The sequence below is a fragment of the Echiichthys vipera genome (assembly GCF_963691815.1).
Source record: "Echiichthys vipera genome assembly, chromosome: 23".
Taxonomy (NCBI): Eukaryota; Metazoa; Chordata; class Actinopteri; order Perciformes; family Trachinidae; genus Echiichthys; species Echiichthys vipera.
The window spans coordinates 10,839,090-10,865,208 of NC_139848.1; the positions used below are offsets into that span (position 1 = coordinate 10,839,090).

A 26,119-nucleotide genomic window follows, 5' to 3' on the forward strand; every position below is an offset into this window, starting at 1 on the left:
TAAATATCCTTCATCTTACAGACACTACTGCTTCCAATAGTTTGGGAATTTCCTTGAATAAAACTTGGCATGTTACATCTTTATGCTTCTGTTTCATAGCTGTGCACGAAACTGATGAGGAAAGACATTTTTACCTTAGCCGTAGCAGTCACTCTTGATTCTTCTTTTACGGTCAAGACATCAGACGGATGAACCACGCGTCATATAACCCACTTAAATTTAGACAAGACTTTAATGATCATTTTCCACTTGTGTATACAAAGCAGTTTATACAGATTAGGGAGCCAAGTTAGACAATTTGTTACAATTTAGTACCTGGAAAGTGCAAAAGTACATTTCAAATACGCTGAAATAAAAATCATGCTGTACATTATATACTGTATTCATAAATAATCACAGATATACACACACATCCATTTGGTGACAGTCACAGAGAATGTTGCTAAGACACAAAATAGTACTTTTTGATTTTGCGTTGAAGTCCTATATTCGTGGTTCCCGTTGAAACTCACAGAGGTTTAACATCTGGAATGCTGCTTTGATTTGATTTACGGTAAGGTCGGGGGACGATGAGCTTTAGTGATGAGAGAAACCTGTGTTAACACCACACTGGGATAAAGGCACTCCGTTTGTTGCAGTCGTGGAACAACTCAAACAGTGGTCTTTTGTCTGAATGACAAATGTGAACGAACGAAAGAAGAAAAACATTTTACAGAAACCTCATAAAGAAGGACACAGATTGGTCTTTGCGCTCCATCTTACTGTGACATTTAAATAAAAAACAAAATACAAAATCATGTTGAACAAAAAAAAAAAAAAGAAGAGAACCACAAGAGCAACCCTGTGTCCAATGCCGAACCCATGAGCCAGAATAATCAAGGGCTTCCAGCCATGGTTCACAGAATCAGACACATCATATCAACATAATTTGGCTTCACACACACACACACACACACACACACACACACACACAAAATCAGACACACACACACACACACACACACACACACACACACAGGTATGGTGCAAAAATATAAACCACGCAGTCTCATCCACAGGAGCTTCATACTGTGGCTCTTTGTGATTCTGAAATAACACAGTAAAGAAATCTCATTCCCAAACTTGAAAAACACGTCTTCCACGCAACCGCAACAAGGCATGCAAATCTTTTTGATGCCGCATAAAAGGAAAGGAAAAAAAAACGCCTCTGAAATCAGTCACTTCACAATGAGCAGTAGGGAGAAAGTGAAATAATAAAGGGTGATAGTTTGAAGCCATGATGAGAGGAGGGAGTTCGGGTGCGTCGCGTGTCCCAGTTAAGCTACAGGAAGACTGGAGATAGAGGGCTGGCAGAGCAACCAAGACGGGACAGAAAACGGGAAGAAAGCGTCGACAGCCACCCGACGTCGGAGCTGTATTGCTGTTAACACTGACATCTCATGAAGCCCTTGAGGATTCTTTTGCAGGCGTCTGAACAGTCAGAACAATTTAAAATATGCCATATCGTGGTCTGTATTCAAGCAACAAGGTGTAACTTTAAAAACTGCTACTTACTTATAAATAAACACGGATTCAAGTAACTTAAAACATTCGATGAAGTGTTACGTGACTTTAAAGTCTTTTCTCTCTGTACTGCTGTGATACATCTTCACACGGAAGCTTCTTGTGTTATGTAGTGTTTTGCCTGTAGTGAGTTCTTTTACAAAACTATCTCTTAAATGGTAACATTATAGACAAGACATATACTACAGATGTTTCTAGAACAAAACAAGCCGGCTATATCCAAGTGTAAAAAAAAAACCCCATCTCTTAACTGTGTTTGCTACCTCGTATCAAAATTGCCTAAAAAAATGCCATGCATGCGAACAGATGCTGGGCACATGCATAAATCTGTCCATAAAACAAACAGAACAACACTAAGAAAAGGAGAGAGTAATTAAAAAAACAAATAAAAATCACACACACATATGTATAAAAACGCATAGGAAAGGCAGAGAGTTTGGTCTTGTGAGTGATGGAGCTGTTGTACTGCATAAGGCTGCTGTGTGGCAGCTTTGAGGCAACCATGAAAGGTCTGGGCCTACAGAGCAAAGGCCCGCCTGTCTGCATCAAAGGTAGTGGTGGGGGAGACAAAAGGCCACTTGAAACTATATTTTGACATAGAGCATGGCAATGCATACGCACATACATACGAGAGCTGTTAGATGACCGATCTGTCGAATCTAAGAACAGGTCTGAGAATACACGGACAAACATTAGGCTGCCTGTGTAGTATCATGTACAAATGATGATGACAAGCTGAGGGATGGTGCCCTGGTGATTGGGAGTGGTTGGTAGGGGTGTGGTGGTGCTGAGGCTGGCACTACTTCTGGATTTGAACCACAGCGCCAGCGCCGTACGCTCAATCCAAAGCAGGAGTACGCATGCACACAAACTAAACAGACACACGGACATGCAGACTTAATGGTGCTCAATAAACTTCAAAACACCACCCGTTTAAAAACTGTGAAAAAGCTGCTGGAGAAACTGAAGGGAGGTCCTCAAACAGAATGATGATTGACAGGTATGGAGGCGACCTGGGTGACAGGAATGTGGGATGTGCGTGGAGGGGGAAGGGCTCGGGGTTCGGGTGACCGGGAGGGTCAGTTGTGGCCGTGCTGGGTGTTGTACACCGTCTCCCCCGAGGAGATCTGGGTCATTCTCTTGCTGGAGCCCCACAGCTTCCGAGTGATCTGGCCCGAACGCATCTGAGAAGAGTGGAGGAAGAGGAGGAGGCAGTGGGATGGAGGAGAGGGGGGAGAGTGGGGGAAAGAAAAGCGTGAAGTCAAAGAAAACGGGGGGGAAAAAAGAGGAGGGGGGATATGATTCATGAGTGATTGATTAGTTCATTCGAGCTTGATTGACTTGTGAAGCATCAAAGAAATAAGTGATGAAAAGCAGAAAAGTGCGATGACTCACAAACTATTCAGAGGGGGACTGCCTGTATCGACCGCTGATACATCTACACTATCATACTATACACATTATCAAAACATTTAAGTCTATCTTGGCGTAAGGTTATTAGTTTGCATTATAAGATTGCAGCTAGACAGTTAATATGGCTTGAGTTTGCAGAAGCGTTAATTAGTCTTAAGTTTGTTTCACAGCATATTTGTTATAGTGGTAGAGTACACTCAAACACGTCACATAATGACACTTCAGGTAAACAGCAGGGGATGGAGTTTATCCCAGGTCAACGTCCAAATCAAGTCAAATATTGCGCAGATGCCAAATATTTTGAAAAAAAACCCAGAATGAGGTAAGCACAAAGAGTTGTTTTCATGTCACAGTTGCGGTTCTAGTGGCCACTGTGTCTGCTCAGCTGTGTGCTGAGGGAATGTGTTAAATCTGTGTGGCTCAGATGGAAATGTGTGTGTGTGTGTTTTTGAGTTAGGGAAGGAATGAAGCCAAATGGCTGACTGTGGGTGGCAACCATCCCTGAGAAGGACTGGATTACAAGGTCTTTGAGGACAGTGAAGCTAAGCATTGCAACACAGGTGAGATGTGCAGCAGGTTTATCTGTGTGTTTGTGTGAGAGAGATCTACAGCAATGGATAGGGTGGAAAGGGACTAGAGCCGCCGGGGTTTATGGGAGCTGGAAGTGGGGCTAAACACCAGCTGGTCGCGCTGGTGTAGCAGGCGGGTTGGTGAGCGAGCTCGAAGCGGGGCCAGCAGGGGGGAGGCCATGAGCGGCGATCCCTCCAGGCTCTGAGCGATGTAGTTCCTCAGCGAGTTCTTTACCTCCGCTGGCCTGCCCACGCCCACGATGATCAGCTTGCCATCCTCCAGGCCCACCAGGACGTGGCTCTGCTCCTTGGTGACCGAGACGCAACGCACCGGCACCCTCATGGCCATGGGCTCCGTACACAGAGACAGACTGCACGGGAGAAATAATTATATCTATAATGTCAACATGCACGCAGACTGCTGTTATAATCAGTTTTTTTAGTGGAATAATAATAATTTGTAAGATCTATGGGAGTTTACCTGTAGAGGTCACGGACGGAGAGGTATCCCTGCTCACTGCCGATGACTACATACTCCCCTGAAACACACATATCAGTCACCTGCTCCTTCAGAGGCTCACTGCAGAGGTGCTTCCCATTTACAGAGTAAAGGTGGAGGGCGTTTTTATCCTGGGAAGAGGAAATAAAACACCTGTGAATCCATTTTGCCTTTCACACAACTATGATCCACATGTTTTCACATACAGTCCAAAGAAAAAGTGAGATTCAGCCTACTTGTGTGTGTGTGTGTGTGTGTGTGTGTGTGTGTGTGTGTGTGTGTGAAAACAACATGCATGCACCTTGAGCGTTGCTTTGCCCTCGAGGCAGGTGTGGACCAGCAGGTGACCCTCCCAGGACACGGCCAGGTGGAGGATAGAGAGTGGCAGGGAGCTGTCGCACGGCGGCCGCAAGCAACGCATGTACTGACCCCGACGCACCGTGTGGATGATCACTGTCCCATCCTGAGACACATGAGCGAAGTAAAATACAGTTTTTCATTTGCCTATATTTGACAAAAACTAATACCATTAAGGTATAATTGAGTGTCCCTTGTGTGCTCTTACCCGTGATCCAGACACAGCCATGTCCAGCTCTGTGCTGATACAAACACTGACCACCTCATCCGTGTGTCCATACAACACCTGGACTGGTTTGGGGTAGAGACCCACGGGAGCTCCACCCTGCACAACAGAGCAAACACAAAACACAGGTTGTTTTTTTTATGTCATGAATTGTAAACTTGGAAGAAAATGGTACTGAATAAAAAAATAAAGTCCAAAAAAATTAATTTACATTCCACCAAATAAAGGAGCATTAAATGAACATATAATCTCTGCATACTTTGAAACAGGTTGCACTTTTGTGTCATTTAAGCAATATTTTCACAAGTAAATGGTCAAATTAAAAGAATGCTTGCACATTTCTTTCCCACATAAAATAGAACTGGTTTTCTGAGCCTGAGTAAAAAAAAAACAAGCACAAACCTCAAACTTAACAACCTTGATTCATTTTAAGGCCTCGGGGTGTTTTTCTCCTCCACAGTCATGACATTTAAAACCTCAGGAATTTATTTCCTCACACTCTTAACTATAGCTAATGTAACAGTAACCCTCAGAGTAATCTGGGGTGTGGTTCTCCACCAGGGATTAAATGCCATCTGATAGGTTTAATTCAAAACAAAAATGTCCCTTGGCTTGTAAGCTTCCTGAAAAACATCTGATAACTGAAACAAAAAAATAAATAAATCACAAAACACTCTGCACGGATGTAATTATTCAAGGCAATTACGGAGTGATGAACGGCATTGCGTAAACTCCTTGCCCCCTTCTCCTCCTGCAGTTGTATAAAAGTATTGTCCAGCCAATCCTGCTCTACTGTTCCACCTGCTTCTTCAAGATGCTGACGGGGTCAAACTCACACGTGTCACAAACATAGCTGCCAGATTAATTGGTCTCCCCACACCCACACTGTCAGAGCTCAATTTCAAGGCCATCTCACGCGTCTACAATAGCACAGGACCACACACATCCACTGAACCGCCGCTTTGCCATTATACCTTCTGGAACGCAGGTACAGGTCCCTGGTGTGGCTCGTTATGGCAAAAGCCTGGTGCCTGCAGCCATGGCAGCCCTCAACAAAAGGCCAAGATAAGAAAACACTCGAACTCCACTTTATATATTTGTCTGTATGTTATCTTGTGCTTGTCTAGCTGTAATTATCTGTCGGCCTGCTGTCCATAAATCTGTTCTGTGAAGTGGAAAAGAATTTCCCCTTGGGGACAATAAATTATAGTAAAGTACTGTTTTGTTTTGTGCCTGCATGTTTTATGCACTTTAAAGCTCTATTTGCAGATCAATATCTGTCCTGACCTGCTGCAGAACCTGCCACACCATGCAGGTTGTGTCTCTGGAGCCAGAGATCAGGTGGATGCCGCAGTGGTCTGTTGACAAGCAGGTCACGATGTCTGATGGACAGATGAATAAAACCACTGATTATTACAGGACACACAAACAAATGGTCACAACACTGTATCATAAATTATGCAGTGTCATATGTCTATAGGCGTGTGTTTACCCATGTGTCGGATGTGCTGTCCCACAGTCTTGCCCTTAACGAGGGAGGTGACCCGGAGGCTGTTGTCCCAGTGGCCGCCGCTGAAGAGCAACTTGCCATCGTGAGAGACTACGAACAGCCCTGCTGTTACGTCCACGCCGGGGGCGAATGGTCCGGAGAGGAAACGCTGGGTCCTAGGTGAAGATTGAGAGAGGAGGACAGACAATGCAGATGAAGGAAGGTTGGAGAGCTGATGGAAGGTTGGAGAGCTGTGTGTGTGTGTGTGAGAGAGTGAGTGAGTGAGAGAGTGAGAGAGTGAGAGAGTGAGTGAGTGAGTGAGTGTGAGTGTGAGTGTGAGTGTGAGTGTGAGTGTGAGTGTGTGTGTGTGTGTGTGTGTGTGTGTGTGTGTGTGTGTGTGTTCGTGTTCTCACTTTGTGTTGGACACTGTGGGGTCCTTAATGAACGTGAAGTAGTTGGAAATGTTCTTGTTGTAAGGCAGCCACCCATGGGTCCCAACCAGGCAGCTCTGACTAACCGTCACCTGGAGACAATAACCATCAAGACATCACTGTCTATCGCCTGCCCTTCAATCATTCCTTTAATTTACAATTTCTACACTTTAAAGGTCCCATATTACGCTAATTTTATATTATACTTACATTTTGGTTTCTACTAGAACATGTTTACATGCTTTAATGCTCAAAAACACATTAATTTGCTGAATCTGTCTGTCTGAATATACCGATATTCATCCTCTGTCTAAAACGCTCTGTTTAGCGCCTGTCTCTTTAAGACCACCACCTGAAAAGACCCCAGACAGCTCTGATTGGTCAGCGTTTCTGGGTCTGACACTGTCATTGCAGCAGGAGAATGACTGTTTCAGCACTGCAGCGGTACCTATATACAGTATAGTTGGGACATCACAACTGTACAGAAGTCCTATCATCTCATTTAAAAGGCACAGTTTCTGAATATAGGCTGTGTACATTTCTTTTTGGACGTTGCATGGCGTTTTCATACTTTCACAGTATTTATATAGCACCTTGTCCTGCTTTATAATAAAAACAGACATGTATCTCACATATTACAGTATTTGACCTTTAAAAGGAAAATGACTCTATAATGATTTTTAGAATTAGCACTAAGGCTCACCATGGTGTCAGGGCTCCCCTGGGTGATGAAGGAATGGGACTGATTCTTTGGCACCACGGCCTTCACCAGCGGCACATTGTCACTTATGCCCTGCAAGACGACGGGGCAAAGAATTTAAATTCACGTTATTATAGGGGGGGAAAATTAATGCTAATAAATTTGGATAATTTAATCCTGACAGGTTTCAGTTTACCATCTTCTGACAAATTAGAAAACATCACTGAGCAGAAGAGAGATCAAACCTCGACAAAGAAGGACTTGAGGTCGCTGAGGTGCTCAAACATGTTGAGGGGACATGAGTCTAGCTGAGCCTTCCTCTTCTCCACTTCCTCCTGAGCCAGACGCACCGGGTGGGGCTCCTATGCAGTCGCACACATATAAAAGTCTACATCGGATTCGTCAACACAGATATAGAGGGTTTCATGCGTCTGGTGTGTGTCTGCACCTTGAGTAGCTGGCAGGGCGTCTGCCCAAAGTTGCTGATCATTCCTTCCAGGGCCTTGCGCTCCTTTTCATCAGTGATGGCATCCAGGTCCACCGCCCCTGCAACACCAAAGCAATCAAAATACAACACTGACAATTCACAAAAGGCAGTGTCAATGTCCCCACGAGCAGTCTTTGTATCAGTGGGTAAAGTGTTTTTAATCGATAGCTACACACTAGAATACTAGAATAAAACCATGATGTGACATTACAGCATGATAGCTGTTCTGGATGCTTTACCTTCATATGTGCAGTAGTAGAAGACGTTGAGAGCCTCCACCGCCGCAGGCCCCCTCTGCTTGTAACCGAAGATCAGATCGATCCACTCGTGAAGGTGGGCCGATACGTGCTCTGACTCCTGCCGGGAAAACAAGCTTTGGTGGTAAACAATACACAGACATGTAGCCACTACAAGCATACAACTACAACTGCATGAGCACACAGACTACATCATAAAATCCCCTACATACTCGTTCAAATGTTATTTGGCTATATGAATACAATCGTGTAGACAGTATAGTCTCATGTATCCATCAGAGTCAAAGACCAGATAATCTGCACTGATATTAAGGCTAAGGTAAGGTTTTAATCATGGTTACCGTTCATTTAGTATTCAACATTTCTTTTTCGTGCACAATATCTACTGAGAGTGATCCCTAAGAAGCAATGTCACACAACAGAACTGAGACTGCATCTCACCAGGGCTTTGCGGTGCTTGTAGATGAAGTCCTCAGGGGACTTGGCCCATTTTGGCAGAACAACGTCATTTACCCTTTCCTTGGAGATCTGCAGGCGACCCAGATCAAAACCTGAACGACAGGGAGAACAAATGACAAGGGAAAAGACAGCAAAAGAAGAGAGGGATCGGACAATTACTACACAGTGTATTTTTGACCATGTTTAGAGAGAGAGAGGTTTTTCAGCACACTTACTGTTAAGTAGGTGTAAATCCAAACTGGCAAGTAGTTGAACTGTGCACTAGCTAAATGTTCTTCTTTAATAATAACAGACAACATGCTCAAACCTCACCATTTTGGTTCTCAAGGAATTCTGGGAAGTAGAAGAACTCAGGGATGAGCTCCTTGACGTCGTTGGGGTTGTCCATGAGGGTCTGCCATGTCGCGGGGATGGAGTGGAACTGGCGATCGGCACAGTCAAACCTGAGGCAGGATGGGACGGATGAGCATCTTTAATAAACACTAGAAACAGCAGCTAGATGAGCACATACATGTCTAAAACTTCCTTCTTCCTTTCAATGATTACAATTACTTTCATCGCTGAAGCTAAATGGAAGGGAAAGTAAAAGAAAAGCGGTTTGATGACCGTCTGTCTGACTGGTCTCCTTACCGTCCACTCTGCAGTTGGATGTGCAGGGAGGTGAAGGGCTCCACTCTGATCAAGTAGTGCATCACTCCGGCAGCGTTTGAGTAGTGGGTGCCATAATGGAACCTGTCGATGGTGCCTGTTGGGTCCTCGAAGCTTTCATACCTGATGTGGCACATTTAAAAAGTTCACTTTTTAGCTGCTTTAATGATTATTCATAATGGTAATAAATGGATGTACGGAGGAGTAGAACATACTTCTCTCTAACAGCTTTGGCATTGCGTTCGTTGAGGACCGCCACTGGCTTCGACAGGTCCCTGAATACCTGAGGATTAGACAGGTCCAGCTCCTCTGAAGTGTAGTCAGCTAGAATCCAGGGAAACTGGTAACACACACACACACACACACATATTAGCTCAAATATTCACTTTCAAAGATAACAAAAGATGGTATTGTCAAAATATTTCACATAAAAAAGTCAATAAAATAGAATAATAATAGAAAAATGAACAAAGATGAAATAAACAATAGCAATTATAATAAATAAATAAAATAAATACATAACAATAACAACACTCTCCACTGTACCCATCACCACCCACAGTAAGCTCAAATATCAACATCCACCCAGTCACCACACTTGCAATGTATTCACTGAGGAACGTACCACCGGATACTGAGCCAGGTTGTTGTACGTTCTGCCAGCAATCGTGTTGAGTTGCATCAGGTAGTCAAAGTTGGAAATCTCCCGGTTCACCCATTTCTGTGCAGAAGCGGAGTTTTTGTTTTGTTTTTCCTCAGTTTAACACAAAACATCACAAGTTGTCGATAAAGTGACAGGATGAGATTGTTTGCATTTCTGTGCTACCAACATAACTTTCCATACGAAAGAGATAAAGGCAGATGACTGACCGCTTGAGTCAAAGAATAAAGATCAGTTAATAATAAACTCCTACACAATGAAGCCATACATTTCATTCATTTATATGCATGTTGAGAAGGTTTGATATCTGTATTGAGAGCTCTGCATCGTTGGTTCCTGACCTGTGTAAGTCCAGAGGCTTTGAGGAGCTCCTGTGGTGAGCGGGTCCCATAAAGGCTGAGGGATCGCAGGAGCAGCATGCGGCTATAGACTTTGTTCCTCACCTGTCGATAGGAAATCTTTTTTTATAAACTATTTAAAAGAGCTTGAGGGGATTTAATATTCTTCTGTGATCATGGAAATTCAAACCTAATTATACAGGAATCTGAAATTACGTCAGTGCCAATTTAAATGTTTTGACTAAATACCTCCTTTTTGAAGTTGAGGAAGTAATTGGTCTGGTCGATGAGGAAGATCTCCAGAGCTGAGCGACGGAGGTTATAACGCCGCAGGTGGACCTCTCGGATCTGAGACAGGGGCCATTTGAAGTCGTGGCCCACTCCTTCAGGAAAAGAGAAAACAATAAGTATAAGGAAAAGTTTAGTGATGCGTTTACCCATATTTTCTCGTCCACCTCCCTCACAGTCTCCTCACCTTCCTCTTTCTCCTGGCTGCTGTCGTAGAAGTAGATGTGTTGGGTGGTTAGCTCCAGGCGGCCGGGCACCACGTCCACCACAGTCACCAGCTCGCAGTCCTCCCACAGCACCAGCTTCTCCTTCTGGCCTGCGTCCTCTGCCTCAACTCTGCAGGACAAAGAATGGAAGGTTGTAATTCTTGACTTAGTGTCTAGGATACGAAAGCGGTTTCCCGGTGATTGCTGTATTTGGCGACTGACTGGTTGTTGGCGGCGGCGGGGTCGTCCTCCGGCAGCTCCAGGATGTCGTCTTCCAGGTCGCTGACTTTGACCTGCTTGACAGCCTCCAACAGCAGAGACTCTGGGTTTACACGCTGCTGATGGACACCTGAGAAAAGCAAAAAGAGGATCAAACACTGAGAGGAGGCACCTGAGATGGTGGAGTGGATAATGGGGAAATGTTGGCTCTCTGTAAGACATGAATAAGTAATTGAGTGAGGTCTAAACCGACTCTATATGGAAAGTCTCTTGAGATAACCTTTGTTATGATTCGGCACTGTAAATAAAGTCCCTCAACATACTCACCCTTCTACATGACTTAATAAATACCGAGCATAGTGGATCATCCTCATAAAGCAGATGAAAGGGTAGGACATACATTCGGCTTAAAGAGGATTGTCAAGGTCAGTCCTTTTTAATCTGTTTATCAAGGGGAGGCTTGCTGAGTATGCTCATGACCTACTGTACACACACTTATCCCTCATCATCACATCTATTCACTGAATAAGTCTGCTGTAGCAGGTGCTTTTTGCTGCCAAATAGAGCCACAAACGTGTGCAAAATTTCCAAGTGCAGCTAATTTAAGTCCAAATATTCAAGCATAGATTTAAGAGACGCAACAGAACTGTAGAGGAGTAAAGTAGTGAGGTAACGTCTTACCCAGGTTGTCTCTCAGAGCACTGGCCTCTCTGTGTGTATCAAAGTTGTAGTTACGGACCAGCTTCAGCCTCATGCGGGAGAAGTTCTCAGCACTGGACACCCTCCAGTGCATCTCATCCTGCTGCCTGTTAGAAAGTTACAAAACACACGTGTAAGACTCCTAAAGCCAGTCTTTATCTGTTATATAGGTTATTATAATTATACACTTCTACTTTTTTCTGCTGCTACATTTGCTTCCATCCTATTTTAGTAAGTATAAACTACAATGAAGCAACATTAAGCTCTGGTTCATACTGAGATGCTGATTTGTTTTACCACAGCAGAAATGAAAAGGTAAAGACGGAGAGAAGTTGAGGTCAGTACCTGTCAGCCCAGGGCCCTCTTTCACACACCAGACCCCGGCGTGCTGCCTTCCACTGCCTGAGGGTGGCGCTGTTCTGGCTGTGCTGCTGCTTCAACATGCTGTTGTAGCGTAGGTTCTCCTGACGGCCTCGGCGTGAGAAAGGCTCCACAAATTGCTCCTGTAGGGAAAGCGAAGAGAAAGAGTTTATGGGAGACAAGCTTTGCACCAAACCGTCATAGAGTCTGTACACATACGGGAGCTTCAGTTATCGTCTTTATTAGTAATTCAACTAACCTGGAACCGGATCTTGCTCTCACCCCTTTCCCTCTCTCGCTTATGCAGACTAACCATAAAAGCCTCATAGCACTCCTTCCAGTAGAGAGCCATGGTCTCATGGCCTTGGCTGAATGTTTCGATTTCATACTGCTTCATGTACGGGATAATCTAAAGACAAATGGAAGTAAAAGCGTAAGACATTTCCATTACATTTTCCAATAAATTTGTATATAATATATTCTATAAACAACACGTAGCAATAAATCTCAATGTCATACATATTTGTCGAGGTAGACGCGCCACTCAGGTGAGTTGCAGTACAGCTGGAAGTCCTCGAAGAAGGACGGGCTGCCGTTGGTGTCTGGGAGCTGGGGGAGGTGCAGCTCCATGTAGAGGAGGCGGTGGACTTTGGAGAGCAGCGTTCGCAGTAGAGGAACCAGGAAGGAGTACGTCTCCTCAGTTTGCTCCTGGATGGAGCGCCGCAGAATGCCCTCCACCTTACCCAGCAGGTAGCAGGCTTCGTCCTGGCTGGACACCTCCTTGGTCTGCAGGATACCATTGAGCTTTGCAGTGGCCATGGCACACACCTGGGACAAGAGGTAAGTTATTACTCTGTGTGCATGGGCTTGCAGGGTAAAAAGAAAACACACATGGAATAGTAAAATCAAGGCAGAAAGGGAGGGAAAAATGGGAAACATTTCTCACTTCAGGGTCCTCCTGAGCCATGAAGCCCAGCAGCAGTCTCAGTCCAACTTGGGAGAGCTGGAACCACTGAGTGCCAGCCGCGTACCACACCATGAGGCTGTCCATCAGCGTCACAGTCTCCTCCAGTACCTTCTCTGTCCACAGTGCCGGATTGACCAGGCCCTCCGCCTGCAGGAAGTCTTGTACAACATGAAGCAACCGCACCGCATTCTCCGTGTGCTGCGGCAACGTGGCGGCTGATGCCTCGCGGTTATCACTCACCGCCCACTCCAACATCCGTTCCATAAGACTTCAGGGAGAAAGAGAGATCAAAGGGGAAAGAAGGGGGCGTCACACCGTTAGATACTGTCAGCAGCATTGTCAGCTCCCGCTTTGTCCAGTGCAGTCAGCAGCCGAATTAAAGAGCTGACCTGAGTTTGATTTGGTCGACAGGAAGCAGCAGCTCGTTGGCGGTTGCCAGTTTGGTGAGAGCTGAGAAGACCTGGCCGCGCTCCAGCCACGCTGAATCATCTGAACCTTCTACCCCACGCCACATCACACACAGCACAATCTCCAGGAGCATGCTGCACAGTTCCTCCTCTGCCCGCTAGGGGGCGACATCACACCAAACAAGCAGAAAAAAAGAGAGAGGGTTATAATTAGAACAGATTAGATGAATGAATTAATGATCATCATTGATCCCTTTTGTGTATAACTGCAGCAGTGGGTAAGAGGAAACATTAAAGAAAAAAAGGGACATTAATAACACAGTTGATGTCACCAAGAGCATTTTAATACCTCTCAAAGCATTATGACAGTTTTAGTATGCTCCCCCTCTAATCTGTCTCTTCTCTCTTGATATAAACGGCTCTGTCTCGAATGGTAATGATGCAACATTTGCATTGGCCAAATTTATCCCGCCAGGCAGATCAAACCCTCTGTCACATTCTCTAAGTTTTAAGATGACACATTTAATTCTATAGCTGACATATGAAATAAAGACGCCAGATGTTTCTTATCCTAACTGCTTATTTCTAGGGGGATTTATGAGAAACTATTTCTGGGCTTAATGTGGAATATTTTTCAATAGTTTCTTTTTGTAACCAAATTTTTCGGGATGAAGGTGTCAGTAACTCTTATCCATAAAAAAAAAAACCTTATCGTAGTTTGACTTGGCTCTTTCGTGGGATTTGATAACAACAACAAAGCTATAGCATATCTAGCTGTGAGGTGAGACTTATAAGGTGAAAGCAATACCAGCGTTGTGGTCGTGGCTGCAAGCCACTGCTGTAAACAACAATGTAATGACAAAAGCACTCACCTCAGCATTGTTAAAGGACTCCCCCAGTGAGATGTTGTCACTGAAGAGAAAGCTGTCCTCAGTGAGGGAGGAAGTTGCATCTCGATCCCCGGAGCTCTCTGGGAAAGGCTTAGAGGTCTCCAGTGGGGACGGTGTGCTGGGCATGCTGCCAGGCGTTTGGCTGCCGCTCTCTCCGCCCTCATAGGCGTGCAGGTGGGACAGATCCAGCATCAAGCCCCCCGACTTCCCCACCACCCAGGGCCTGACGTGCGATTGCTGCTCCGTGGATGCAGAGGAAGACGGCGTGTCCAGCAGCGAGATGACGTCGCCGTTCTCAAGGCTGTCCACAGAGCGAGTGTCGCCTATGCTGAGCCGGTCGTCCTCCAGACGGTCAAGGCGGCCGGCGCTGCCCACCCGAGCCCTCCTTTCCAGCGGCAGCTCCAGGCGGTTGGCGCTACTGCCACCGGGCCGGCTCAGGTCCAGGCTACAGGCGCTGATGGTGTCAGGGCCCCGCAGTGGCAAGGACCCTTCACCCCGCAAGTAGAGTCGCATGAGAGTGTCCTGCCAACACTGCTGCCTTGAGATCTGGACAGCGGCGTCTTGCTGGGATTGCAGCAGCTGGTACACCTGAAGACAGAGAAAAAAAAAAAGTTAATGATACCTGCAGGAAAACTAAGGAAGGAACTAATGTATGAAGACAAACATGGCACAGAGAGACGCAAGGAAATAGAAAGCATTAGCTCATACTAATCAATTCCTGAAGCCTACAGTCATTTCCTGTGTCTGCTGTTAGTCAATAATATATCATTAATAGTGTGTGTGTGTGTGTGTGTGTGTGTGTGTAGGTTTCAATGCAGGTGTTTCCTCACCCTCTTGCAGACAAGGAGGCGTACGCTGGGTCCGGCCCGGTGTGTGAGCTGGACCAGAGCCATCAGGTCCTTGTAGTTCACCACATGATCTGTAAATTTCAGACACACACACTTTTATATTTGCGCAACTGTACATGGTATTGATCAGTGCTGCCATGTGTTAACGCTATTGTCTGTGTTTTTTACTAATTCCTCTACTAATTCGAGGCTGTTCAACTCAAGTGTGTGGTGATGTCAATATGACTGGGGTTGAAGTAGGAAGGTTAATCCGCACTGCTCCTCTGTTTAAAGAAAACAAATGATGTGTACCGCCACAACTGCGAGGACTCATTAAATCGATTCCATTAATTTAAGGAACAAAACATAATGGAGGGTCTTAATGGCTATTGCAGCAATAATACATAGACCGAAATTTTATGGATCACATAATCCTCAAAATAAGGTTTAAGTATGTCTTGTTGAACAGTGTAAAACAAAAACAGAAAAGCTGACCTGTGTGGAGGACCTGGTTGAGGAGACAGCGGATCAGAGTCGGAGTGATGTGAAGTTCAGAGAAGAGCAGCGACAGGCCAGCGTAACCAGCCTCCCTGAGCCGCAAGCGCTGCTTATGCTTCTCATAGACGCGGTCGCAGCGCAGCATGCGCTCGAACAGCTGTGCAGGGGGAGAATCGACCATTTTAATCCAATCCATTTTTTATATATATGACTAATAGGAATGTATATATTTTGGTATATATTCCCATTGAGTAGGACTGTGTGTGTGTCTGTAGCTGGATGTTCTGTGTAGTTCTGAAACCACTGACTTTTCTGCAGTGATATTCCAGGGATTTCATATCTAACGTAAATCGTGACCTTTAACCACATGTTATTCAGTCAAAGTAAGTTAGTCAGTTTGTCAGAGGTGTAGCTGTCTGTAACCCACCTTAAAAACAAGCTCTCGGAGTCGATCTGAGTGCTTGTTGTTGAGCAGGAGAGCGTAGCAGGAGTCAGCCGCCCCAGGCTCAAAAAGGAGCAGGAAGAGCTGGTCTCTGGCTGGACTGGTCTGCAGAAGGCTTAGTAACAACTCCAGCAGCCCACACAGCTGCAACACACACAACCACAACTAAATGTAATTACTTGAGAAGGAAATGACAGAACCACAAGACAGTAAAACAGCTTATCATGCATGTCGAGATCAACAAGTGCATAGTATCATCTTTAACCAAAAAGCCCAGTCTGCTCTGAATGGTCAGCCATTACGGTCCTTCCCCATCCGCATCTCTGCACCAACACCGCAGCAGGGAAATTATTGTAACGACACTGCAGCGGCAATTTCTACCTCTATATATTATATTTGTGACATCACAGCTGTACAGAGGTCCTAACAGCTCGTTTAAAGACAAAGTTTCTGAATACGGGCTGTGTCCATTTGTCTGTGGATTGAGCGCTTTGATACTGAGTATGGTTTAAAGTGGATTCTGGGGGATTGCTATTTAAGGAGCTGACTGGGGGAAATTAAACAAGTGAGTGGTTTTCTGTTGAGGAAACGAATCTGCTCGTGCGCGAAGCAGCGGACCCTCCTCTGTCTCACAGTCCTCCGTCCCATCAAGGACTCCATTTGACTGCACATGAGCCTCAAGATAGTATTGCACCAACAATGCACTGGACACCTGGGCCTAAGTATATTTGCTACTTCCACAACTTGGGCGCTGGCCGTGAAAATAACAACTGCATCGGGTGGAAACTAGCAATGACAGCTGCGCCTTGTGCCAAGTGGAAGATAGAGCCCTGAGAGTTTGTATTGCACAGTTTATATCTGTATAATGTATGCAACGTTTAACGGAAGATTAAGCTCTAAATAAGGTGACTTTTTCATAGTTTTAACTGAATTAACTACGTGTGGCATTTGAAGACTCAGTCTGTATTTATGAATGGATAAATAGTATCAGAAGGAAGGCAGATACCCAGCAGTGAAGGAGGATCATGTGACTATACTGACCATATGTTCATAGAGGGTGATGTAAGCTTCCACATATATTACTGCGGTGTAAGAGGATACAAAGTGACAGACAAAATGAAAAACAAGAAGGGGACTAAAACAGACAGAGAGGTGGGGAAGTGTGAAAACAAGAGGAAATGGATTTCACAAAATAGGTGAGAGATACCAAGTCGTGTGGAAACGTCCTCTAGTGCATTAAAGTGTGAGAGGAAAACTGGAGAAATGAAGTGGTTTGTTTCAGGCAACAGCCACTGATGGATATTGCTTACAGAGGGGAAAATGTTTAAAAATAATGCAGATAGAGAGGCTAGCAAGAACAGCTGCCAGGCGGGAAATGAGCTTCCTGCACAGGCATCACTGCAGTAAGTCTCTCAGGGACACAGAAGATCCTGTGCAGAAAGGTCATCTTATTTCACAATGAAAACCTCAAATGGCAAAAGTGGTTGGCATTAACCAGCTTCACAATATATATAGGTCATCAGGCAAGCGTATAATAACGATAAGAACTTGACCTACTCTAAGATTTCTTAGACATTGGCCTGACACACCCCAAAGTCTTTTTTCCTCAGGCTCCTGCAAGGCTGAAAATGAATTAACCTTTTATTCACAGTGAAAAATGAGATTCTAGGAGTTTTCTGGACCAATCCATCCAACAGGATACGCAGGGATGCTCTTCCAATGCACATGATAATGATGAGCACAAATTTCTACTTATCCAAGATTCATTTTAAAAACACTTCCTGTAATGACGCAGGTTTTTTTAAAGAACTTTTAAGTGCATACTGAAACGTTTGACCCAACCCACTGACCTGCTCCTCGTCTCCAATGGCGGCGATGTGTCCCAGAATGCTGTGCATCTCGTCCTGTGACATGCCCTTGCTGATGTAGTATTTGACGAGGCCGCACAGAGACGCCCGGATGGTACGAATGTCATCCTCACTCAGGTCGCTCTCTTTATTGCTGTTCCTTCTAGAGTACAGAGCAGATGACAACGATGTTTTGTGAAAAAACAAAAAGAGACTAAATGTGTCTGACAGGTTTGAACTTTAGGAAATGGAACCTCACCCGTAATAAAGGCGTACGGTATCCAAAAGGAACTGAACCCCGTATTTTTTTCTGAACTGCTTCCTGTTATCTTTGATGACGGTGGACATGTACTGGATATGACCTTGATTGGAAGAAAACAAACTTAGCACTGGTATCAGGGACACACACTGGCTCTCTCCTTATGTTTCACACACTAAATTCAGCAGCATCCCATCCAACTATAGACTTGCATACATACATGGACACACACAGATCTAACCTATGCGTAGAGGGAAGTCTCCTTTGTTCCAGATGTTGAAGTTGAACAGTAGATGTGTGTGAAACTGCTGCAGCAGCGCCTGGTTCTTCTCATATGTCAGCTGCTCTATCAGCAGCTGCATAGCAACCAACACGCTGACGTCCACATGACCCGCCGGCAGCTAAACACACACAAAAAGAATCGACTGTATTTTAGCGGCGTGTATGCAAAATGGTCAACCACAGTACGGAGGAGAAATGCAAATGATGTGGAAAGAAACAAAGAGACATACATAAACAGCTAATTATTATGTAGAATCCCATAAACCATGATAAGACAAAGAAAACAAGTAAAGAGCTAAACCCATAATCCGCCTCCACAAAACAGATAAGGTACACAGGAATGGGGAGATACACATTAGTGGTTTACTTTGTACTTTTACCATTTACTGGGTGTGGTTGCTTTTACCGAAGATGTTTTCTTTTATCGGAGTCTCTGTGGAGTCTTTTATTTGCCCATGCTATAAATGCTGATTCAGAGGTATTTCCTCCACCAGCCCCGGCGGTAAACAAATAAATACAGAGGCGCACCACACACCAGACAAGAGACAGACGAGTAAAGAAAGAGAGCTGATGTAAAAACGAATGACCGATCAGGGGAAACAGACAGACACAAAGGAAAATACAAAAACAGGCAGACAGGGACAAAGCTATCCGAGGTGAATTCATTTTGAGAAACGAACCAGAGGAGGAGGAACAACCCTTTATGAAAAGTTGAGCTGATATTAATTAGTGTGACTCATGCAGGATTAGTATTATCAGGGGACCCTTGTCTTCAACTTAATTAGGGAACTTGCATTTTGTTTTATGGTCACAAATCGCAGACATGCAAGGGATTTATGTTTCTGGTGTAAACGGTTTCGTACGGTTCTGAAGTATAAATTGTAAACATTTAATTTTTTTTTCAAACTAGTCTTTTCTATGTATGGTTATAATGGTAATATTATAAACTCAGATAATAAGTAATGCCATCAGTGCAATGCCCAAACGCCCTTGTGATATCAATAGTGTGCAAAATTGGGATTAAAAAGAGACCTTCTGCAGGAGGGCTCCCAGTGTACCGACACCATGCGAGTGGAGCAGAGTCTCCTGGTTGATCGGGTGTCTCTGTAAGAAATGCTTCAGCACCAGCAGGAAGGTGGCCACCAGATTCTTCTCCAGACGTGCCTCTGAAACAAAAATACATCTTGTTTCCACGTGTGCCACAGTATCAGTTATATTGAGGGTAGTGATAGACCGATACATCGGCCGATATTTGCAGCAAGTGTCGCTGGAGACGCCTTTTCTAAGTTCAATAAATGTTCCTTTTTTTTAAATTGAGACTTGTAACAGATTTTATCATCATTGTGTAATTTTAATGATGTAAATTGAGGAGGCAAAAGTTGTATCGGTTCCAGATATCGTCTCAAGAAAATTGGCAGTCCGTATCAGTTATCGGCCCTAAAAAAAATCCATATTGGTCGACCCCTAATTGAAACTAAAATGCAACAAGCAAAAGAGGCAACATATACATGTGACATAGCAGACCTGAAGCCCTGTTGGATGGGAGAATGACCCAATCTCCTTCGGCTGGTGTGGACACGTCAGGGGTGATGAAATCGGACCCCGCTGCAGGATTACTGACCTGCTGATCAGGAGTGATCAGGGCCAACTGCTCCAATATAGGGACGAGCACTGGCAGGCCGCCCACACAGTTGATCATATCCTGCCACAGATACAACACATATAGAATCTACATCCCCTGGAGTGAACATAGCGATTACACAACAGTATGAGGTGCGTGTTCCTCCCACCTTGATATCCCAGTTGACGACTTTATTCCCAGTGAGGCGTCCATGCAGCATGTTTGGAGACAGATCCAGACAGATGGGGTTCCTACACGCCTGTTGTCAAAAGGGCCGTGTTTGGTTAACAGTTAGCAGATTTCCTTGGGATAAATAATACGTCTGTGGTAAAAATGTCATTTTATCTTGGTTGAATCATTCTCTAATTTCCACTCATTAAAGGAAATGTGATACGACTACATTTGAGGGCACTTTAAGAAGCTATGTCTCTTAAAGCTTTCAGAAGGGATGACTGAGACCACAGTGGTCCAATTACCTTGGGCGAGTAATGCAGCAGCAATTTGGTGGAAAGGTCGCCGAGTTCTGATTCCTGGGCTTTGAATGGAGAGATGCAGTTTGGACCTGCGTAGGAGACGGAAGGAGAGTGACAGAAAGAGAAAAGAACAAACATTTGTAGCCGTTCTTTTACTTTTATCTATGCCCTGTAATTCTTTCAATAATGCCATGTGAACTTTACAATTCTTTATCTTAACTGCTGGTCTCATTTTCATTTATTGCACATACTGCGTCTCCTCCGTCTCTTCTCACACCATCTCACCCTGCTTACCAGCACTACAGATGGCTTTTATGTGGTTGGGCTGCAGGGGTTCATGGAAGACCATGACGCTTCCCAGCTGGCCCTGCAAGGAGGTAGGACTTCCCCACTCGCTGTCCTGGGTCCCTGCAGAGATGAGCTTCGTCACAGACTCAGGCTTTCCCCCCAGCAGTCCCCCCCAAGTCTGTGGCGACAGGATGGCGCCCAGCGAGGAGCGAGTGGTGGGTGTGGTGGCGGAGGAGAAGGGAGGGTCTGGGATCTGGGAGGGCGGTGGGGTGGTGGTCCGGTGGCCTGCTGAACCGATGCAGCAGGAGATGAATGGCTGTGGGTGGAGAGCGACAGAATGAGATTGGGGAGTGAACAAACAAAAATGCATGATGTGCAGATAAGACACCTGTTCCTCTCCTTATAAACAATAAAGATAAATACAAAAAATAGCAAACTGCAGTGTACGGAGACGCCTTCTTTCTGGAACATTCCCACACAAGGTCTCACCTCTGTCATGGTGGGATACTTGAGGGGTGCGGACAGTTTCTGCTGTCCATCCACATAAATGTACACGAGACTCTGTCCAAAAGGCCTCTTTCCTGGAACGTGCACCACACCAATGCTGTGCTGTAAACAGAGATTCAGACAGAATCTAGACTCTTTAATCCTGAATGTTGCTCTCTTTATTCAGTCCAAAAGACATTTAGGTGCTAATCTTCTAAATATACGGTGCCATCTGTATTGCAGACTTAAGGATATTCTGAATTTTTAGCCTAATGTCCCTTAGAAAGTTGAGGGGTGTTCAAAATCATTCATCTTCTGCAATACTGACTGCAAAAGTTAGTGCTGTGCTCAGGGTTTAAGTGCTCTTTTCAAAGTTCTGTCCACATTTCCACATTTCAGTGGCAGTAATTGTATGTCAATAACTGATGTGATTAAATGTGACTCACCCAGAGAGAGTCACAGAAGCAGTAGTCGGGCAGCATGACTGTGACGTACTCCTTTTTTGTGCATACAGCCACCACCAGCACACCCGCTGAGCTGATGAAGGCTTCAAACCCAGTTCCTCCCGGGGTAAAAAAGCTGTACGATGTAAAGAACAGTGAAACAGCTTGAGTATGCATGCTGCAGTGTCTATAAAAGGATCATTTCAAGTAAAGGTTGAAACAACAGTAACATGCTGAAATCTTTCTAGCATGCAACTGGAAAGCCATTTATTTGACAGGACGAAGTGCCAGTCGGTCTCTCTCCTCAATACTTTGTGTTTATTCTTCATCTTTTTTCATCTCACCTGTAGAGCTGCTTCCTCCTGTCCTTGCTGAGTGGGCCCAGCTGGTCCTGATCTAATGACAACCAGGCGAGAAAGCTGAAGGCCGAGCCTGGCCAGCGCTGCACTGTTGGAACTACAATGCCGGCCATGCTGGGTGACAGGTCAAAGTACTGCATGGCACTTTCCAGACCCTGCTTCCGTACCATGGCAAGGAGGCCTCTCAGGGCGGGACCTACATAGGGGTGAGCTTGGGAGGACTCAGGAGGCCTCAGGAGACGCAGGAGTCCCAGGAGTTCCCTGGCGCTCAAAGACTGGGAACCCAGCGAGCCCACCAGCCCCAAAAGGCTCTCAGCACATGCTCGGTGTAGCTGTTGGTGGCGCTCCAGACATGCCAGCGCTCGCATGACCATGGCTGCATTGACGCAGGTAGCGCGGGTCTGGCGGTTGAGGCAGCTAAGGCGGCGGAGCCAGTCGGCTGTAAAAAGCTGACGCTCCGATGAGTCCAGCTCTGGGAGCCACTGGACCAGCAGCAGCAAGGGCTCCACGTTACTGATGCCCAGGAGTCCCACTGAGGTGTGCTCACCCTCCACAGCCTTCACAGAGAAATACACACCAACAGAGACACATATTTATAGATACAGGGGATTAGAAAGCGCAATTCAGTAATTCAGGTAACTAAGAAAGGTAGAAGGACACCATTCAACCAGACCAGCAAATACCATAAAGGCAGACTAGATTAAAAAAACACCAAAAATAATCCATCTCTCACCATGTTCATCAGCTCTTTGAGAAGATGCCGTGATGGCTGGCCGAGTGAGGTGAGCACTTCATACAGATGATTGTAACCAATCCTCTCTTTGAACACCTCCTGCAGGGGTGGAGGGCATAAATAATGAATAAAGTGCACAACTCAAAGGAACTTCAATGACAACTGTGTCGGTCAGGAGTTGATGATTCATTTCCTTCCTGAGTTTTTTTTTTGTATACTTAATCCTAATATAGACTATAGGTATATCATGTAATTAGAAATAACGGCGCATCATCTGCATAACGAACAAAGTTTACAGAGAATCTCCTAATAATTGCCGCAAGGAAGCATATATACGGTTAAAAGGGCATTTTTCCTCGTCGCCATCGCACCAATGTGCATGTTCATGGGGGAATTGTTGGGTCAAGTGTGGTTGAGACCTCCTCTTTATAAAAAGTATCCTGAGATAACTTCTATTATGATTTGACATTATAAATAAAACTGAATTGAATGAAATGCATGCATTTGTGCTCATCTTACCTTTGCAGCTGGTGATTTATGCATCACTGTTGTCAGGGCTTTGATGGTCGCTACGGCGAGGGAGTCTAGTCGCCCTTGAAACACCTTAAGTAAAAAAAAAATCAACCTATCAACCAATCACTTTAGTGCTTTATGCGAGTATGTAGACAGATGAGTGGACACAAAACAAATCAATAAATCTCCTCTTAGTACAGACAAATGTTCCAGCACTTCTATAAGGTGACAAGCATGCATACAATTTAAAGCCACATTTATACATAAGGTCTGAAATGCTAAAATGATAATGATTTTAACTTGATTAAGGCATTAAATACAACATGCATCACACTTGGAGGAATAAAAGGGAGACTTAAGTAGATGCCTTGGAGTTTGATTAAATCAGTGTGTGTGTGAAAACGTGAGTTAAATGATTGATGATGGTTAGAACACTGTTTGTCACTGCAGTGAGGGCTGGCATCAAAGCTCGTACTGCAGACGTTATAGTAGAGGTAAGGAAAGAAAGTGTTGTCTTTCTGCTCCAGGTTAAAAAAAAATCCTTTTCAGAGCATGATGATCTGACTGGAGCAGGAAGCTTTCAGGGTTTAGTCAAAGAAAACACCCACCTAAACGCACAGACAGTCACAAAGAAATACCTCACTCTTTTTCCTCACACAGACAAACGTTCACAAAGAGCATGCAACCCATAAAACACAAGCAAAACCATGACAAATAAACACATCTCCCTCCAGCTCTGTCCTGCTCATGTACGACATGTCCTGGGTCACTAAACCAGTTATTCCCATTGGAATAAACATGCAGCTGTAGACTGGTTGGTCCTACAGAGTCTTGGACCAGCTGGAGAGGGACTGTGGTGAAAATCATACACTTAAGTCACCGTCACCGAGTCCAGATCACCTCTAACCACTGAACTCTGTGAGATCACACACCAGGCCAACGTGATAGCATTCCAGCGGAACCCATAGTATACCGCAGAAAACCAGGATGATGAGGAGGGTGGGGTGGGGTGGGAGTGAAAAGGGCTTGGGAGGTGTGAGGAAATGCAAAAAATGGCAATAAAATGAATGACATGACATAGCTGTGAAAGAGGCAAAGTGGTCACTCCACAGCAAGACGGCAAAGTTGCGTTTTTAATCGGGCCATTTAGAACAGGGGTCAATGCTGTTTTGTTTTTTTCTGCATTACTTTTAAATCTTTCTGCTGCAAATTAACTAAAAAGTTTTGACAGGAGTTAAACATGTGACCTTGAAAGCAGCCAAAGCTTGATGCCTAAAAACCCGCCAAACAGGCTGAAGCATCGACCACTGAATCGGGTTACAGCTGCACAGCAACAAAGGCACATTGGGGTGTGTGTGTGTGTGTGTGTATGCATCTTCTTCTCCCTGGTTTGTCTGCCTGTATTCACATTATCCAGATCAATGGAGGGATTATACCTTATAAAAGGTGGCTCTGTGAGCAGAAATGGTACAAAGGTAAAATGAAACTGGTATACCCCGAGGGTAACAAGTGACTCTTTCTGTGCACATGAGATAATTCACTGAAAGAGCTCTGACTGAGAGTTGGCACCAGGATACACCATTAAAAAGACCAGCCTTGGATGCATCACACAGGTACTGGAAGTGACAGCTTCATGTCTTAGAGCTTTCAAGAAAACAAAAAGTGCCTACAGAGCAATAATTCATAAAATTGAAATATTTATTTGATACTTATAACTGATTCTTAACAAGCTTCTAGCTGACTTGCTGTACGAGCAATATAACCTACTTGAAGACCAGATGGGTGGGGTTTATCGCATATTGTTAAGGGAATAGTTTGTATTCCCAATCTGAGTGCATACAAACTACAGAGAAGATCAATGACTCCCCCACATCAGTTCATTATATGATGGTACAGCTAGCAGTTAGCCGGTTAGCATTGTATTTAGCCTTTTCATCCGACTCTTGGCAAGAAAGTAAATATGCATATTCCCTAAAATGTTGAACTATTCCTTTAAGAAATATGTCGCTACACTTCAAAACGCACTACTCAGGCTATGAGTGAAAATAAATAACAGCAACTGGATCTGCTATAATCTTTGCAAAAGCCGCAAATTAAACAAGAAGTTAAACAAGGAAGACAGTATTTATGTTAAAACCATAAACACCACAAACACGGTGGTGTAACAGTCAGAATCTATTAAATAAATTATGCTCAAACAACCAGCAGCGTGTTGCCTGCCAGCTCCCTGACAGTCTAATGGCTCAGCAAGTTTTTTGTTAAGCCATGATCCAATTACAAATAATTATCTGGGACAAAGCAGTGTATGTGTCTTGTTGTGGAGTGGCCACGTGGCTCTGGTGGCGCGACTTGGCAACGAGTGAGGATAAGGGAAAAGTAGGTGGATGGTGTGGGGAGGGGGGTTGGGCGAGGTGAGGTGGGGCTTTCTCGGTGGTACCTGAGTGTCCCCCTCTCCTGTCAGTAACCTGTTGTTGGTTATATCTTTCTGGTCCTTGTCTGCCGCCGTGCACCTAGCATTAACCAGCTGACACACAACAACAGGCAACGTGTCAACATAGCATGTGGGGGAGGTTGGTAGAAAGAGAAAATGGAAACAAGGTAGAGTCAGAGGATGGTGCAGGGGAGGGAAGGAGTAAGTAAGTGGAGAAGAGGGTGAGAGGTTAAAAGCCATGACCCTTAACAGGGTGGGCTGACTGCGTGGATGCGTGTTGGTGATCCAGCCTTGCTGTGGGAGGTAAACATGCAAGGTGGCAAAATGCTCTTTCTCACATTGAAACTTTACAATGTACTTAACATGACATACAAGCTAAACCAGAGCAGGATACTAATGGATCAGAAATGATACGTTAAATACCTGACAGTTTTATTGCATTCATGAATACTAATTGCCTGACTCAGACCAGTTTACTGTAAAC

General features: G+C 44.7%; 1 protein-coding gene across 3 annotated transcripts in view; it reads right to left on the reverse strand.

The window, feature by feature from the left end:
• Positions 1-213: 213 nt before the first annotated feature.
• The window catches only part of nbeal1 (neurobeachin-like 1), a 41,265-nt gene continuing 15,359 nt past the window's right edge, over positions 214-26,119 (reverse strand). The window contains exons 11-55 of one of the 3 annotated variants that reach the window (XM_083937936.1): positions 25,642-25,728; positions 23,211-23,294; positions 22,692-22,790; positions 21,944-22,515; positions 21,603-21,735; positions 21,160-21,279; positions 20,677-20,986; positions 20,386-20,471; positions 20,079-20,168; positions 19,813-19,990; positions 19,321-19,454; positions 18,248-18,407; positions 18,007-18,109; positions 17,751-17,910; positions 15,886-16,044; positions 15,456-15,615; positions 14,964-15,052; positions 14,116-14,721; positions 13,226-13,401; positions 12,816-13,104; positions 12,389-12,697; positions 12,129-12,278; positions 11,855-12,012; positions 11,492-11,616; positions 10,814-10,940; positions 10,573-10,721; positions 10,347-10,480; positions 10,101-10,202; positions 9,724-9,819; positions 9,314-9,438; positions 9,081-9,221; positions 8,763-8,893; positions 8,433-8,542; positions 7,974-8,091; positions 7,696-7,793; positions 7,493-7,609; positions 7,251-7,340; positions 6,530-6,639; positions 6,120-6,292; positions 5,915-6,009; positions 4,610-4,726; positions 4,346-4,507; positions 4,027-4,175; positions 3,781-3,916; positions 214-2,747 (exon numbers count right to left, since the gene is read on the reverse strand). In XM_083937936.1, the coding sequence (XP_083794062.1) occupies positions 2,643-2,747; positions 3,781-3,916; positions 4,027-4,175; positions 4,346-4,507; positions 4,610-4,726; positions 5,915-6,009; positions 6,120-6,292; positions 6,530-6,639; positions 7,251-7,340; positions 7,493-7,609; positions 7,696-7,793; positions 7,974-8,091; positions 8,433-8,542; positions 8,763-8,893; positions 9,081-9,221; positions 9,314-9,438; positions 9,724-9,819; positions 10,101-10,202; positions 10,347-10,480; positions 10,573-10,721; positions 10,814-10,940; positions 11,492-11,616; positions 11,855-12,012; positions 12,129-12,278; positions 12,389-12,697; positions 12,816-13,104; positions 13,226-13,401; positions 14,116-14,721; positions 14,964-15,052; positions 15,456-15,615; positions 15,886-16,044; positions 17,751-17,910; positions 18,007-18,109; positions 18,248-18,407; positions 19,321-19,454; positions 19,813-19,990; positions 20,079-20,168; positions 20,386-20,471; positions 20,677-20,986; positions 21,160-21,279; positions 21,603-21,735; positions 21,944-22,515; positions 22,692-22,790; positions 23,211-23,294; positions 25,642-25,728 (7,122 nt within the window). In that variant the 3' untranslated portion in view covers positions 214-2,642. Of the gene's footprint in view, positions 2,748-3,516; positions 3,917-4,026; positions 4,176-4,345; positions 4,508-4,609; positions 4,727-5,914; positions 6,010-6,119; positions 6,293-6,529; positions 6,640-7,250; positions 7,341-7,492; positions 7,610-7,695; positions 7,794-7,973; positions 8,092-8,432; positions 8,543-8,762; positions 8,894-9,080; positions 9,222-9,313; positions 9,439-9,723; positions 9,820-10,100; positions 10,203-10,346; positions 10,481-10,572; positions 10,722-10,813; positions 10,941-11,491; positions 11,617-11,854; positions 12,013-12,128; positions 12,279-12,388; positions 12,698-12,815; positions 13,105-13,225; positions 13,402-14,115; positions 14,722-14,963; positions 15,053-15,455; positions 15,616-15,885; positions 16,045-17,750; positions 17,911-18,006; positions 18,110-18,247; positions 18,408-19,320; positions 19,455-19,812; positions 19,991-20,078; positions 20,169-20,385; positions 20,472-20,676; positions 20,987-21,159; positions 21,280-21,602; positions 21,736-21,943; positions 22,516-22,691; positions 22,791-23,210; positions 23,295-25,641; positions 25,729-26,119 lie in introns of those variants that run through there. The other 2 variants (XM_083937937.1, XM_083937935.1) reach the window with 2 other exon arrangements.